The sequence below is a fragment of the Lissotriton helveticus genome, chromosome 6, assembly GCF_964261635.1.
Source record: "Lissotriton helveticus chromosome 6, aLisHel1.1, whole genome shotgun sequence".
Taxonomy (NCBI): domain Eukaryota; kingdom Metazoa; phylum Chordata; class Amphibia; order Caudata; family Salamandridae; genus Lissotriton; species Lissotriton helveticus.
In genome coordinates, this window is record NC_136067.1 from 1,259,714,561 (window position 1) to 1,259,731,238 (window position 16,678).

The following is a 16,678-nucleotide window of genomic DNA, read 5'->3' on the forward strand; positions in this document are numbered from 1 at the left end:
GGGGGGCTCTGTGTGTGTGGGGGGCTCTGTGTGTGTGGGGGGCTCTGTGTGTGTGGGGGGCTCTGTGTGTGGGGGCTCTGTGTGTGTGGGGGGCTCTGTGTGTGTGGGGGGCTCTGTGTGTGTTGGGGGGCTCTGTGTGTGTTGGGGGGCTCTGTGTGTGTGGGGGGCTCTGTGTGTGTGGGGGGCTCTGTGTGTGTGGGGGGCTCTGTGTGTGTGGGGGGCTCTGTGTGTGTGGGGGGCTCTGTGTGTGTGGGGGGCTCTGTGTGTGTGGGGGGTCTTTGTGTGTGTGGGGGGGCTTTGTGTGTGGGGGCTTTGTGTGTGTGGGGGGGCTTTGTGTGTGTGGGGGGGGCTCTGTGTGTGTGTGTGGGGCTCTGTGTGTGTGTGTGTGGCTCTGTGTGTGTGTGTGTGGCTCTGTGTGTGTGGGGGGGGGCTCTGTGTGTGTGTGTGGGGGGCTCTGTGTGTGTGGGGGGGGGCACTGTGTGTGGGTGGAGCTCTGTGTGTGTGGGGCTCTGTGTGTGTGGGGCTCTGTGTGTGTGTGTGTGGGGCTCTGTGTGTGTGTGTGTGGGGCTCTGTGTGTGTGGGGCTCTGTGTGTGTGGGGCTCTGTGTGTGTGTGTGTGTGGGGGGCTCTGTGTGTGTGTGTGTGGGGCTCTGTGTGTGGGGCTCTGTGTGTGTGTGTGTGGGGGGGGCTCTGTGTGTGTGTGTGTGGGGGGGGGCTCTGTGTGTGTGTGTGTGTGTGGGGCTCTGTGTGTGTGTGTGTGTGTGTGTGTGGGGCTCTGTGTGTGTGTGGCTCTGTGTGTGTGTGTGGGGGGCTCTGTGTGTGTGGGGGGGGGCTCTGTGTGTGTGTGTGGGGGGCTCTGTGTGTGTGGGGGGGCACTGTGTGTGGGTGGAGCTCTGTGTGTGTGGGGCTCTGTGTGTGTGGGGCTCTGTGTGTGTGTGGGGCTCTGTGTGTGTGTGTGGGGCTCTGTGTGTGTGTGGGGCTCTGTGTGTGTGTGGGGCTCTGTGTGTGTGTGGGGCTCTGTGTGTGTGTGGGGCTCTGTGTGTGTGTGGGGCTCTGTGTGTGTGTGGGGGGCTCTGTGTGTGGGGCTCTGTGTGTGTGTATGGGGCTCTGTGTGTGTGTGTGTGGGGCTCTGTGTGTGTGTGTGGGGCTCTGTGTGTGTGTGTGGGGCTCTGTGTGTGTGTGTGGGGCTCTGTGTGTGTGTGTGTGTGTGTGTGGGGGGGGGCTCTGTGTGTGTGTGTGGGGCTCTGTGTGTGGGGCTCTGTGTGTGTGTGTGGGGGGCTCTGTGTGTGTGTGTGGGGCTCTGTGTGTGTGTGTGGGGCTCTGTGTGTGTGTGTGTGGGGCTCTGTGTGTGTGTGGGGCTCTGTGTGTGTGTGTGTGGGGCTCTGTGTGTGTGTGTGTGGGGCTCTGTGTGTGTGTGTGTGTGGGGGGCTCTGTGTGTGTGTGTGTGTGTGGGGCTCTGTGTGTGTGGGGCTCTGTGTGTGTGGGGCTCTGTGTGTGTGTGTGTGGGGGGGGCTCTGTGTGTGTGTGTGTGGGGCTCTGTGTGTGTGGGGCTCTGTGTGTGTGTGTGTGTGGGGCTCTGTGTGTGTGTGTGTGGGGGGGGCTCTGTGTGTGTGTGTGTGTGTGTGGGGCTCTGTGTGTGTGTGTGTGGGGGGCTCTGTGTGTGTGTGTGGGGCTCTGTGTGTGGGGCTGTGTGTGTGTGTGTGTGGGGCTGTGTGTGTGGGGCTGTGTGTGTGTGGGGCTGTGTGTGTGTGGGGCTCTGTGTGTGTGTGGGGCTCTGTGTGTGTGGGGCTCTGTGTGTGTGGGGCTCTGTGTGTGTGGGGCTCTGTGTGTGTGGGGCTCTGTGTGTGTGGGGGTGCTCTGTGTGTGTGGGGCTCTGTGTGTGTGGGGGTGCTCTGTGTGTGGGGGTGCTCTGTGTGTGTGTGTGTGGGTCTGTGTGTGTGTGTGGCATTTGCGAGAGATTAAGCTATTGGCATTGTAAATGACAATGCCATTTATTTATCTGTTTTCAAAACCAACACATAAATACAAATTTTGTCATTTACAATGCCAATAGCTCTAACATTTGCAAAGGCGAGACCGTTGCATTGTAATTGCTTGTTTTCTTTCTCAGCAGTTTCACAACAGATATTCTCAAATCTTCTTTTTCTACCTACCACACACTTTTCAACTACTAGATATTGACCTAAATTGGGTGCATATTCTCTTCTTAACCTATTATACTCTTTCACACAATTTGCATCTTCACAAACCTTTGTCTCATCAAAATCAATCAAGTACAATCCAGATAAAGTTCTGACTCGAGACAAAGCAACATATGCCATACCTTCTTTAAACACGGTACTTCCAATATTCACTAAAGCACAATCTACACTTAAACCTTGAGATTTATGAATGGTCACCGCATATGCCAAACAAACAGGAAACTGTTTTCTGCAGACATACAAATCTTTTACAAGCAAAAAACGAGCTGCACAATGACTAACTTGTAGTACTTCAGCAGTTTCATCGAATTTGATTTTCAAAAATTCAATCCCACGTCTATTTACATAATTAACAAAATCATCAATTTTACCCATTGCTCTATTTACTAAACCTTTTTCCACATTCAAATTACGTCGCAAAATTACCCTACAATTTACACATGCATACAAATTATTTTCTAAACCAGCAGTTTTACTTATCGATTTCTCTAAACAATCCAATTTCCTCTTCAACTTTTCACTCAAAATAATACTGATTCCTTCATGTTCTATTTTATCAATTGCTTCCAATTTTATAATTTCTTCATTTTCCAACTTTAACATTTCTTCATTGAATATAGAACATTCACGCAGTGTTGGCATTAAGCAGATTACACATTTGTTTTCTGCAATTGTCATGTATATTTACTCTGGGACAATATTTGCATTTGGAAACAAATTGGAAAGTAATCGTCTCTGTAAAGCTTGTTTGCCATGTTCGGTCAATTTTCCAATTCTTATATCTTGAAGAATAGTTCCATAATCAGCATCATTTGCCTGTCGCATATTTGTAGTAAGTTCCTTATACTGAAAATATGACCAAATGTTTACATTGCCAATACTCCCCAAAGACCTTCTAGTATCTTCATGCACCAGTGTTTTAAACACTGGCTGTCCTTTTACAGGAGTATGTTGTAGAAGATCTCCAAAAACTATGACGTGTTTTCCTCCGAATAATACGTCATACTCTGTTTTAAGAATTTGCTGCATTCTTAAATGCACAAAGGCAAGCATTAATTTTAAGACCATGCTTACCTCTTCAATAATGAGAAGCTTCATTTTTCTCAACACTCTTGAAACTTCACAAGAAGCTTCTCCAGATAGCTTGTGGTATTCTAATTTTTTGTCATGCTCTACTGGTAGCATTAATAAACGATGTAAAGTAATTCCTTTAATATTGTGAGCTGCTTATCCAGATGGAGCAGTGACAACACAAGACAAATGCGACTTAGTTCTTTTCTGTAGAAAACTTGTGATTACTTTAATTTAAAAAAAAATCCTGTTCCAGCTTGTCCACTCACATACATACAGATAGGTTCAAATGATGAGCAAGAGCACTCTTTCTTCTCATGAAGTAATCCCTGGTCAATCTGTTCTCTCATTTGCTCATATATTTCTTTCTGCTCAAGATTTAGTTGTTCTTCCAAGTTTCCTAAGTATGTTACATCTTCTTGACCTTGATACAGTGCTGTTTCCACCTCTTCCATAGCAGTTGCTGCTTCATTTAGAACAATTGGTTCTCCTAATGGGTCCTGACTCAATGGAGCAGAAGTTTGACTGTCTTGAGAACTGTCTCTAGCTATCTCAGCTGCAATTCTAGCTTCTTGCTCAATTTCGTCATTCAACATTTTCACATAATTAGCAAAAACAGGACATTCTATAGTATCTTTAGTTGCATTGAAGGAATCTTAATAGCTCTCAAAATCTCCAAGTAATTCCAATTCTGAACGCCATGGCTTGAAAAGTTGCAAAAGAGCTAAATAGTAAAATTCCCTTTTGTCAGGTGTTTCACAACTCAGTTTACGGTGATTAATCAAATGTCCTTTTCTTTGTTTCACCAGACATCCATCAGAACCAATAATGGCATATATACCATTATTGATGTTTTCGGTAATATTCCGTTTAAAAATATAGTTTTGCAGCACTTCATAGAGACAAATGTTCTCAAGATGACTTCTATTTGGATAATATGTATCCAACATTTTTGTTTTCACAATATCAGTACTTTCTGGCTCTTTTTCAGCTAAATATTCAATTTCTTGTACAGATTTAAGAACTCTGTTTCGTGTTGCAGCAAGACCTAGACTCGCCCAAATGATTCTTCTAGATTTAGAGTACAGACTTGCAGAGGATAAGCGATCCGAGCATTCATACGCTCCAATTTCTCGATGAGATAACATCTTCAAACTGTAACTGTATAATTTCTTACTTAGACTCTTCTTATGGGAAATCTCTTCCCACATTTCCTTCAATTCCGTATTTTCTGACTTTGTTATGTACGATGTCACATATCGAGCAACAGCAAATAGAATTGTCTGCAACATATTGAATATCCATATTAGCATTCCACATAGACAAAATGACTGAGTTATAGTCATTTCTGTATTTTGACTCTTCATTTCTTCTTAAGTTGTAGGTATTTTTTGGAGACTTCCTTGTGATATTATGTCGCAAAGATGACATAAAACTGTTCACTCTTCCTTTCGAAATTACACGTCAGGAAATGCAAAACGGCATTTGCTGTAGAATTTGTCCTTGGATTTGTACTTTCGACAACAGTATTTCCCACAACGATGGCTTTGGAATAGTTAGACTTGTTGTCTTAAGTCCTTATCTTGTGTACTTTTGGGTACTTCACATGTAGCATATTCTTCAATAAAAGACGACAGAGTATCATCTGAGTCTGTTCCAAATTTGGGAGAATCTTTGGTCCATAATAGCATATGTATGTGAGGAGCACCTCTCGCTTGATACTCCTTTCTCCAAAACAAATCTAGAACCACTCCAAGAGGAGGATTTATTGGTGATAAAAGACATCATAGCTTAGAATCTATGATTGAAATACCTGCATACATTAACAGGATCCAAAGAGCACAATTCTCCATGTGTCTTGTATTCGATATTTAGTATATTTGGATTTGCCTCTCGAAGAAATTGAAGTAAATCATCCCAAGCATATTCAGCACAGCTTAGAGTAAGGAACCATGTAGGAGTTCCTAAGTTCCTTAGCATACATTTGAGTTTTCCATGACGACGGTACCAGTACTCATTAGTACCTCGCTGATATGCCATCAGATTAATCGGCTGAGATTCCAAAACATTATCTTTCTGCTGTACTTTATCCATAAATTCCTTTGCCGAAACATTTTGCAGATATACTCCTGTTTTCAATATATGGTTTACTGCATAAGAAAGTCCAGACAAATCACTCTCAAACAAAAGACGAAACAAATACGGAATACATTGTCGAAATCTTGGATCTTCTGCATATAATCTTGATGTCCGGTATTCAGATGCAGGAATCTGCACAGGTCGTTCATCATATCGTCCTCCTTTTCCTGTAGGAAACAACTGAGGGAAACAACGAGTTTCCAAGCTTTTTTCCCATACACTATTGGGACTTCCTTTTGCTTCTTTCATTTGAAATAACTCTATAGCATTCCCCATCATTTCTTTGGAATGAAATGGATGAACACTGTAATGTTCGTAGATTTCTTTAGTTCTGGACACATCCACTTTTTCACTTTGTCCAGATGGCAAGTCACTATCTTCTTGTACAGTTATTTCTTCTTCTCCCACATACACATTTTTGTAATATTGATTATTTTTTACCAGATACAATGTTGCCTTTTTCACTTTCCTAACATCCACTAATTCTTGCCAGATTTTCTTCCTCTTAGTAGGAACACCATTAACAAGAATAACTAAAGGTTCATCCTCTACATTTTCTACACCAATAGTTTCAATATTTTTCTTTAAATCTAGAGGCAAATATACAACTCTTCCCTTTAATCCTCTCTGTAAATCAGAAGGAGGCAATTTTCCTGTCTTAGGCTCCATATGAACAATAGTCTGAAATGGATGCACACATTGAATAAGAATAGACTCATAGGTATTTAAATCCATCAGTTCCGAAGGAATATTTACCAACTCAAGATTATTATGCACAGCTCTAGCAGGCATTATTTTCCCATCTAATTTGTTATAACAATATTTACAAATACGCTGATCAGAACCCAAATCAAAACAATTCTCTACCAACAAATAAGTTGCAAAATCCTTCCACTCATTATTATTTTCCTTTTCACTTTAAAAAAAAAAAAAAACCTTTATTGTACCGTTAATTTGCACACAGCTGCTGGCCTACAACCCTTAGGGCCGGCCGCCATCACAATCGTAAAACCACAGTGTAATAAGGCAAAGGTGTATGCTAAATGTCATTCCCTTGCTGTACTTAACAGCACCTAAAAGAAGAAAGGTACAGTGCTCGCGATATGTCGCTGATCAATATAGGTTTTTGGTTTTCTATTTTGTAACAAAAACAACACTACAGAAACAAAAGGAATCACATTGTGGTCGTTCATTTTAGATTAATGTCTCGCATTAGCTGAGTAAAGAAGCGTTCCTCTGATGCAACCTATCCTAGGTCCCTCCAGGACTGCACAAAAAAAAAAATAACCTGACTATACAACAATAATGGAACTCTCCTGGATGCAGCTCCCTAGGTGTCCCCCCCCCCACCCCCCCCTTCAGGTCCCTTAAGGACTACATCTAAGTTCTCGGACTGCTTCGCGACCCGTGGTCACCCTTCCCTGTGGATTCCATGGAGTTTGCTAGTCCTCCACCCCCTCCTCATCTGATAATTCTTGGTCCTCCTCCGGCAAAGGATCACAGATCTCTCCTCTATACACATTCCACGAATCCAAATTTTGTTCCATTTCCCCGGACAGGCCCGGCCAGAGTAAACCGCCCTTTCAGTCACCATCACTCTGTCCATGTGTAAACACCATTGTGATTTCGTTGGCACTTCCGCCGCCCCCCAGCGCTGTGCGATGTCTCGCTTGGCTATCCTCATACCTAATGTTGCCCAGAGTTGACCCTGCCTGGACAATTCGTTAGGGCCCCAAACATCTAGTAGGCATTGTCGTGGCTCGGGGATTAGGGAGGTCTCTAGTGTCTGTGATATCGTTCGCATTATTTGCCTCCAGTATTCCTGGATACGCGGGCAGTCCCATATTGTGTGGAAGAACGTGCCCGTCTCCCCACACCCGCGCAGGCAATAAGGATGTTGTGCTCTGTGTATGCGGTGTAATGTGGTCCTTGTGTAATAAACTCTATGTAGAATTTTCAGTTGTACCAGTCGCAATCTTGCGGAGATACCCACTTCTTTTGGCGACGCCATCGCCTCATTCCATTCGTGTTCGTCCAGTGCATTTACGTCACCCTCCCATTTCTCTTTCAAAGGTGTCATCGGGTCCGGTAAGTTGTTGAGCATTTTACGATATGTAAGTGATGTTGCACGTTCAACCATGAAGTCTGTGAGGAGGCGGTCCTCAAGCGGGGACGACTCCGGCACCACAGTTTCAGGGGGGAGGGCAGTGAGGAGTGCGTGCCGTATCTGAACATATCTGTATGACTCCCTCTCTCCCAGGTCGTATAGTTCCTTCAATCTGGCAAATGGGACCACCTCTCCCCTGTCCCATAGGTCACCTACCGTTGATATCCCTATAGTGTCCCAGTGTAAAAATCCTCTACTGTTTCTCAGATTTCCCAGGGCCCGAGAGTCCCACAGTGGTGTGAGCTTGGTTATTCTCCCCTTCCATCCTAGGGCTGCTGTCGCCGTATGCCACAGCGTTGCAGTAAGTCTGGTGGGCCCTTCCAATCTACGCACCTTTCTCTGATCGTGCAGCGGGGCCAGCAGGCTATGGACGCCTAATTGTGCCCTATCAGCCTGAAATGCCGGATCGTTTTGGGGAGCATGGATCCATTGATTAATGGGTTTCAGCTGCGCCGCCCAATATTATAATTTCAAATTAGGCAACGCAATACCGCCATCGAACCAGCCCCTGTGTAGTTTGGCCTGTGCAATGCGTGCCTGGGAGGTTCCCCCATAAAAGATTCGACACCAATGCCGCCACTTTCCCAAAGTAGCTTGGTGCCACCGGATACAGCGTGTTCTCCAGTATATATAGGAAGCGGGGCAGAGACATAACACCATAACCTGGGCTTCTATGGGAATTCACAAGGATATATTATCGAGACCATTATCACCGCTTTACCAGCAGTTTCCTGCCGATAAAAGCGGCGATAATGTATCGTCCTTTATTGAAAATATGGCCCATAATCCCTTAATGTACAGAGACGCACAAAATTATATTAAACAAAAAAACATAACCGCATGCATTATAGCAAAACACATTTACTACTATTAAACGTTTAACAACGGACGAATATAGGAGCATATTATCAATACAGGTGATAACATTATCAACACTTATCAACACTTTATCGGCAGTTTCCTGCCGATAAAGTGGCGATAATTGTATCGCCGAGTCTTGATAATATACCCCATAATTCCTTAATGTACAAAGATACACCACACACACGCACTCCCATACAACTTTTCAACTCACCTTTCAAATTGAATTCTAGATTAACAACAATACCACTCACACAGTGGATATTCATCAAGTTGAGGTGACTCTGTGTTAGGTCCAGTAGTAATTTCCAATTGGAGACCTCTAAGATTTTCAGTAACTTATGACCTCTAAAATGCCAATCTATAGAACATCATAGACAATATGCTTTGCTCAGCCTTTTGCACTAAAATAGATTGGTCCTAGCATTACTGAGTTTGATTCTGCTGAGAAACACGTCCTTGTGTGTTCCACATGTTGAGGAAATTAAATATGCAACGCCCATATAAATTTATCTTTGAACTATTTCAAGCCTCATTCTATAAAACCACCATACCCTAATTACACTGTGTGGCCGAAAAACTAAAAGCTTACATTTCTGGGTGGTGTTGGCTTGTTCTCCTTCACAGTGCTGCCTACACGCTTCAAGCATGTACTGTAATCCAATGGAAGTCTGTTGATTATTGCAACTACAATGAATATTTATTTAGCTTATCGTAGGTAGTGCATTTATCAAAGAAGTCTTAAATCAATCATCAATTTTAATTCACTGTTGGCACGGATTAGTTATATTTCCCTTCCAGTTACGATCACTCAACTTTTATTTGATTTTCAAAGAAAATTATGCAAGTGTACATTAAAAAAATCAATCTATTAAAAAATCTTATGATAAAAGCTGTCAAGTTGACACCTAAAATATATACAAACAACAATTAAATTGATTCATTAGGTTCATACAGACACTAAACTCCTGCTTGTAAATCTAAAGAATACAGTACTAGCAAGATGCACGTAGGACCCCAGATAGAAAATGGTAGATAAAAAAAGCACTATTTGGGAGTGCCTAAAAGTTGTAGATCTAGATAGGTTGCTCTAATTTGCTTAAATCCCTGCGCTGCTAAAAAGGTCTTAGAAATTTGTGTCATAGGGTGGAAAACTTAGGACACAACAAAACTATATGCATAGAGGTGCAAATAGAGGCGTGGTCACATGTTCAAGGGGCAGGGTAGATTGAGAGAACCAGACACCCTTGAGAAATAGCAGCTGATAGAAGATGTTCAGTATCAAGAATGTTATGGAATGTTGATGGGAAGTGGACATTTCCAGGGAAAGTCTTCATTCATGAGACTGACTTGATCAGGATGTAGGCTCGGTATAACTGTTTAGCTAAGGCAGAATCCTCCCCTTCGGCTGCCAATTTCTGCTTAAAGGCCTGCTTCATCCATGTTGAGTCCTTTTTTACAATACCCTTGGGGTCAAGAAACGGGTTTGGGCGGCCCAGTTCAAAAAAGACCTTGTAATGTATGAGATCCATGGGATCCGAGAAGACCTGTCCAGGGTCAAACAATCCTGGAGGACACGTCTGTTCAGATGAAGGTCATCTTTGTGCCAGACAGAGCACCAAAGGAGCAACAGACGAATGCGGATCAGATCTGAGATAAAGGCTAGACCTAATTCCCCATGGACGATCGCAGCTGAGGTGCTCTGGCTGACAGCCAGAAGATTTCTCAGAAATCTGTTTTTGCTTGTCTGTATGGAGTCCATGTTGGCCCTATGCACAAAGTCTATGGGATGTGGCTTTTTTTAGGGCCACCTACCATTAAAACCCTTTTTTTAATTGGTAGAAAGGCCCAGATTGTTCAAAAAATGATTGTTATAAATTTAGAAGTTACTGCAGGCTCTTGGTAGTTTGGGCAGTGAAAACTGGATTGTCTACATAAAAAAATGCCAGGATTGGCCTTCTTCCCACCCTAGGAATGTCTGCCTCAATGTTGGTTAAATCCTCCTCCAGCCAATTAATATACATTATGATTATGAATAAGAAGGGGGCAAGGATGCACCCCTGCTGACTTCCCTTTTAATTTTAAACGGCTGGATGCATTCACTATTTGGACCGTACCTGATCACTCTGTTTAACCTTTTATGGAGATCTCTCATAAAGGCTACAAGGACTTGGGCCACCCCATGGATCCCAGCTCAGACCAAAGTTTCTCCCTATTGATTTTGTCAAAGGCTGATCTGAGGTCCATAAATGCCAGATGGCTAGCTTTACCCCCCCCACCCCCTTTCACTTGAGTAGATTTGGCAATCAGGAGGTTGAGGTCCTGTTCAACCGTTCCCTTACCTGAACCCATATTGGACATCCGAGAGAATAGACCTCTCACCTGCCCACAAAGTGAGTCTCTCAAGAATGACCCTCCCAATAATGTTAACCTCTACATCGGTTAAGAAAATTGGTCTATAGCAGGCCGGATCGGCCTTGTCCCCTTTTGAAGGATTGATTCCAGCTACTATTATTAAGCTCTATCAGAAAATTGTCTTGTACACTTTATTCAACTATATGAAATGCAGCCCAGAGAGCTACAAAGTAGCAATATAATATAATATAATATAATTTAAAAAAAAACCAATATAACTGGCTTATTTCTAAAATGTGTACTCTTAGATTGAACCCCACAGGGAGCATGGCGTGCAACAACATATCTTACTAAAGATTTGTCTTACTCTATTCAGGGAGATTATCAGTAGATGTGCAGGTGGGTTTGAACCTAAACACCTTTTAAACCATAATTGTGTAACACAGCAGAGTTATGGAATGTATACCAGTGGCAACACGGATTAACAAAGGTGCAAGAAAGACAGCTAATAATTAAAAATGTAGTTTGACAAGAAAGTTGGATACCCTGCTGCTGGCATTTAATGATGTTCTTATATCTATGATAAAACACACAAATAGCCTTGTAAACCACCTCATGTGATTCCTCAAGAGCTGACAACTCTTTCACTATTTACAGTACCTTGAGGAAAACATACTAAATTGATTCACCCAAACAGAGGTTTGGGATCTTCTATAGTTGTGACAACAAGCTTCTAGCACACATTTCCTTGCACACTTTGTTGACAGGCTGTCAAGGTACACCTTTTGTTTTGTCTTGAGTAAAAGTTCTTTTGTCCTTTTAAATTCTTAGTTGAGTGGAAATTAAACAGCCCTTGATTTGTCCTTTCAAACTCTTTTTTGGCTAAGCAACAGCCCTTAGGAAGCCAGTTTCTTTTTGGTTGGTAGTAATTTATTCTACTATTTGTATTGCCATCGACCCTCTATTTTGAGTTAACAACTTGAGGATTCTCATTTAGTCTATTACATTTTTTCTCAAGTTTCATTGCAAATAGCTCGAGTGGAATTGGGATTTTTTTTGTGAATAGAGAATAATTAATTTCTGTAGTGCTAACTCTGCATCTTACCCGTGGTACGTTTTGAACAACCTAATTATCAAAGAGATTCAGAAATTTTAAAGCAGACTCTTCAAAACAATAACCTTATTTTAGTAAAGGTGATAATTTGCAAATGAGACAATACCTAATGTCGTTTAGCAATAATTCAGAATTGTACGTAGGAAATTACCATTTGTATACAATAAAAGGAAAAACTGACAGACAAAAGAAGAGATAGCAGGTGTATCTAGTCATGCCTTTAATGTAAAATAATTATTGTTTAGTCATTTCAGTTATGTTATTTATTCGGAACAAATGAGCTTAGGTACTATCCATACCTTAAAATTGTAACTGTTCTCAAAGATCACGTTGAGATGAAAGGAATTGGTCATATCTGAAGGCAATTAGTAGTGTAGGATTTCACGCCCTTCAGTCAACAAGTTCCATACTTTATCCCTCGAAGTTTTCTTTGTGAATCTTGAACTAAATACAACTGTCTCTGGAGATAAAATTTCTCTTTGGTAGAACTTTACAACACTTGGAAAGCTATATTTGTTTACGTTTACTCTGCCTCCTTAGATGAGACCTCAGAGGATTTGTGCACAGCATATGATATTCATAATCTTTTCTTAGGATATATTTACAGTTAACTGCGGCATGTTGGTGAATCATTTACTCAGATTATTATTTGCTCTGCAATGGAGTATTTTAATTGCGGTGAACTTCATTTCGTTTATTGACCTATTGTAAGCACAATTTGGTTATTACAGCGTAGCTCTGAAACAGTGTACAAAGGATTTTGAAAACATTCACCCATATTGCCATTTTTTACATCTCTTTTCATTCTCATTTTAGCCTGTATTTTTGAAGGAGACACCAGAGTGTTCGTACATGTTTGAAATGCACACCCCTTATGCCTGTCCACCAGTTAAATCTATAGAATGCTCATTTAGGTAAGTAGAAATAAATAATGTCATGTATATCAGTTTTTGCATGTATTGTTCATCATTGCAAGCCTTCTAACTAGCTCAAATGTCTAGAAGCACAAAATATGAATTTCCACTGATTTAACCCTCACTCTGGGGCACCTATGAACAATGCTTCCAGGTGGAGAAGTGACTGAAATCAAAATAGATGATAACTTTGCAGATTATCTTTGAAGGTCAGTCTGCTTTTTTATGAAGGCTGTGAATACAGCTATTCTGTCAGCAAACAAAATTATGCTAAGTGGTGTCCTTCTAGAACTATACATTTGAAACACGCTGTTGCCATGGAATAATGTTTTCACGAATAAGGATATGCCAGGAAAAAATATTGATGTTCAAAGATTAACTTTGACCTTCTCTACTATGGAAGTACCTGCTCATTTCCTTTTTGTGTTATAAGTGACATTCAGTGATTTTAATAATGTTGGCCAATAATCCTATTTTACCATGATGCATATTGTAGCGCCTCTAAATGAGTAGCTTGTTTTCCTTCCTTTTTTCTAGCTTTCTCTCCGGGTTTAAAACCTGTTGAGACTGCAAACAGCAGATTTTTGTCAGACTGACAAAACCATGTCATGTTAACCTCTCAGCCATTTTCTTTCCTCCCCTCTTGTTGAGGAGTTTGGGCTTAAACAAAGACCAGGGCGGAATGTAGGTGAAACTGCATTCACTTACACATGCATTGACTGTCCACCTATGACTCGCCTGATTGACAAGTATTTTGCTGCCAAAATAGATGGATGCAACCCATTCATATTTTATCTTTACAACTTTTCTCACTCCTGTCAAAAGGGCACTGCTTTCAGCAAGTTGTCAAATTAACAGGCACTGGCAGCATACTGCAGCATGGACGCTCTTAGGACGGCCACGGCTGCCCACCTAGACCAGAAAGTAGCCCCCTTTATAGGAGCCCACCTGGAAATTTCCACAGTATGTGAATGTCCAGTGCCTCTGTGTTTTCTTGGGCATGTGGGTTTATTTTAGGTGGGATATCCAGGTTGCAGTACCCCTCTATGGATGAAGGTCATAAGGTTGTAGTGTGTTCTGTAAGCTTAGCTGTAGCTAGAGAAGGTCATCTTTGTCCTCCTTTTCATCATGTTCCCCAACATTCTTCCAATTATTGCTTCTCCTCCCAACCCCCACTAGCTGGAATTCCAGGTAAGGCCATGTGCAGTGTATGGCTTGCAATACACATTCCCACAAAGGACTTTTGTGCTCTGTCTAAAACTACAAACCAATTCCAGCAGATCAGGATGTGACGAGAGAGAGAGCAACACTGAAACAAAGATTTAGGCCTCGTAACTTAGCCAGTTGGACTTCATAGAAGACACTAATCTGTCACCTCAACACACATCCTGGGTTTTGGGCTTAATACAGATATTGTATACCTGGCCCACACAAGGCTTGATTCCCCCAGAAATGTGGGACCAACATTTTTTTTCTTTTGGACTCTTAGAAATGCCAACTGTCATGAGGACAGTTGTTGTTTCCAAGTGTGTGCCTCCCCCTAGCCACTGTTCACAATGTGACACAGTGAAGCTGTGCCCAGTTGTGTAGAAAAAGAACCGTATTGGAACAACTATTGATGGCTCCCTTCATTTAAGGGTTTAAGGACCAAATCCCTATCACTGTGGAGCAGATCCAAACTCCTGGGTCTTGATAAGTAGGAGGTAAACTGCCTCATATACTTGGAAACTGCATTGCACTACTAGAACTTGTCGTTATGTGTGCCTATGCCCCTGGGAGGCGCTTAACACTAAGAAGTCTGACTGCGATCTCAGATGGCTTTCAGTGGACTAACCTGACCCAAAGTTGAACACCCCAACAGCCTGCTCGCTGTAGTACTGCTCGGCGTGAGGATGGCAAATGACCTTCCGACTAATACCCTGTGAGTTGACCAGTAACCATTGTGAGCCCCAGGAAGCCCCAGAGGTAGAGCCATGTCTGACCCTGCAAGTGGCACGCCACTGCCTGTGGTTCTCCTTATCTCTAACCTCTTGTTTATGGTAAAAACCCCATGTATCTGAATGTCATATAACTTCCCAAAGACGTTGCACATGTTTGATTTAATAAGTCTTAAAAAGATCATCAAATGAATAACACTGCTTGGACAGTAGGTTTATTTTGAGAATTGCTTGTGTAGATGTTATACCTCCATGATAACTGACTGGAGTAAGTAAGAACTGTTTAACCCTGTTACCAACTGAAAGCAATAGTTTTGGTTTATCCATTTCGAAGAAAGACAGCAATATTTGTTATAAGGCCTCCTTAATTTCCACCGAGCTGTGCAGACCCCGGACAACTGGCTTAGTACTGGGCCGTAACACACACTTTCTGCAAGGCATTACTGTTGAATTTGAAGTCAAGGCTTAGTACAAACATGAGTTGAGATCCACCAGGTCCTGGCTCAGTGCCTACTCTGTCTGAATTTTTATGTATTTCTTTAAACTTGTTCTAGGTTAGGAATCTGCTGGATGAGCTGTTCATTTGAAAGACAAAGTACTGAAGATTATAGCTTTTTTGGGTAGAATTCTCTTGTTTTCTGTAGATTGCTTGTCAATCTTATCCTCTCTTAATTCTGAGGATTTTTATTAAGTTCAGATAATGCTATATCAATTTGTCTGTTTCTTTTTCGTCTGTGTGGTGAGGGTTATTTGGTGTAATTAACGCAACGAGCTCTGGAGGCTTAGGCACCTGAATAGCGGACACGTCACCTCCAGGATTGCACCCAATCCATCATCCCTTACATGGAAACTCATTCTGTCCTTAAAAGCGGATACAGGACATGAACGATGCCATACTCCATGATCTACCCCTGAGTTCCAGCTTGGTGTGTAATTTGGAATGGGCAGTTTCCTTTATTGCCTCCTGAATCCACGCCATTGGGTTCAGAAAATGATGTTCCTCAATCTCCGTGTTCTCAATTTTAGTGCCCCCTCTTTTGTTGGCTAAGAAGGCGCCGACTGGCTCTTAGGAAGCACAGGGTTTTTCCACGGGACAGGAAGGTTCTCATGTACAAAAATTCCATTTAAGAAATTGTAAATTGCTAATAACGAATCACTATTTGTGATTTCCTAAATGGAATGTAGTAAAATGCATTCAGTAGAAGTTCTCAATTTGCTCACTGACTTCTACCAAGTGAATCAGTAATTTGCAAACCAACTTATTTACTAATAGGTCAGTTCTCAAAATACTGAATCGTAGTGCGTTGCAATAAAACCTACCACATTAATATGCATGAGGTCAGTCCCAGATTAAGACCCACTATCATTAGCTACATTAAAAGGCAAGGTGACCTGCAACCCATCATGTCTGTTATCGGGTCCCTTGGGAACCGCTTCCAGTTTGCAAATGTCCTCCAAACTCCTTTGAGGAGGTGATAAAATATTATTATTTTGCCATCGGAGATCCGGCCCAAAAGATAAACACAAACTTTAAGGAATTAATATCTGGATGGGACGCCTCTAATACCCCCCTTCCAAATACCAGTTCGGTATGTATTCCCAAACCCAATTCAGTATGTATTCCCAAATCCAAATTGCTATCCAGTAACTTGTTGCTGAATCACAATTGGGTTTTGTGAATACAAAAATGCCACCTTGTTGTAAAAGTTCAGATTTTATGAATCAGAACTTTTCCGATCCTTAAATAGCTTTGTACATGAATGCCGAAATGTCTTCACATCAACTTCTCAAATCCCCAGTAATTGAAACCTACAGCGTCTTGTTCGATTTCCAAAACTTGGGTTTTTTCATCTGTTTGAACTGCCTCTACTCCTGTTTCATGGTATCTCATACTTTGCTTTACCTATCTGATCTCTCACA

The 16,678-nt window shown here is 42.0% G+C and overlaps 1 protein-coding gene across 1 annotated transcript in view; it reads left to right on the plus strand.

The window, feature by feature from the left end:
• Positions 1 to 16,678, plus strand: part of IGF2R (insulin like growth factor 2 receptor) — a 1,933,894-nt gene that overhangs the window by 1,001,463 nt on the left and 915,753 nt on the right. The window contains exon 29 of the mRNA XM_078648980.1: positions 12,724 to 12,821. Coding sequence (XP_078505106.1) covers positions 12,724 to 12,821 — 98 coding nt within the window. The remainder of the gene's footprint in view (positions 1 to 12,723; positions 12,822 to 16,678) is intronic.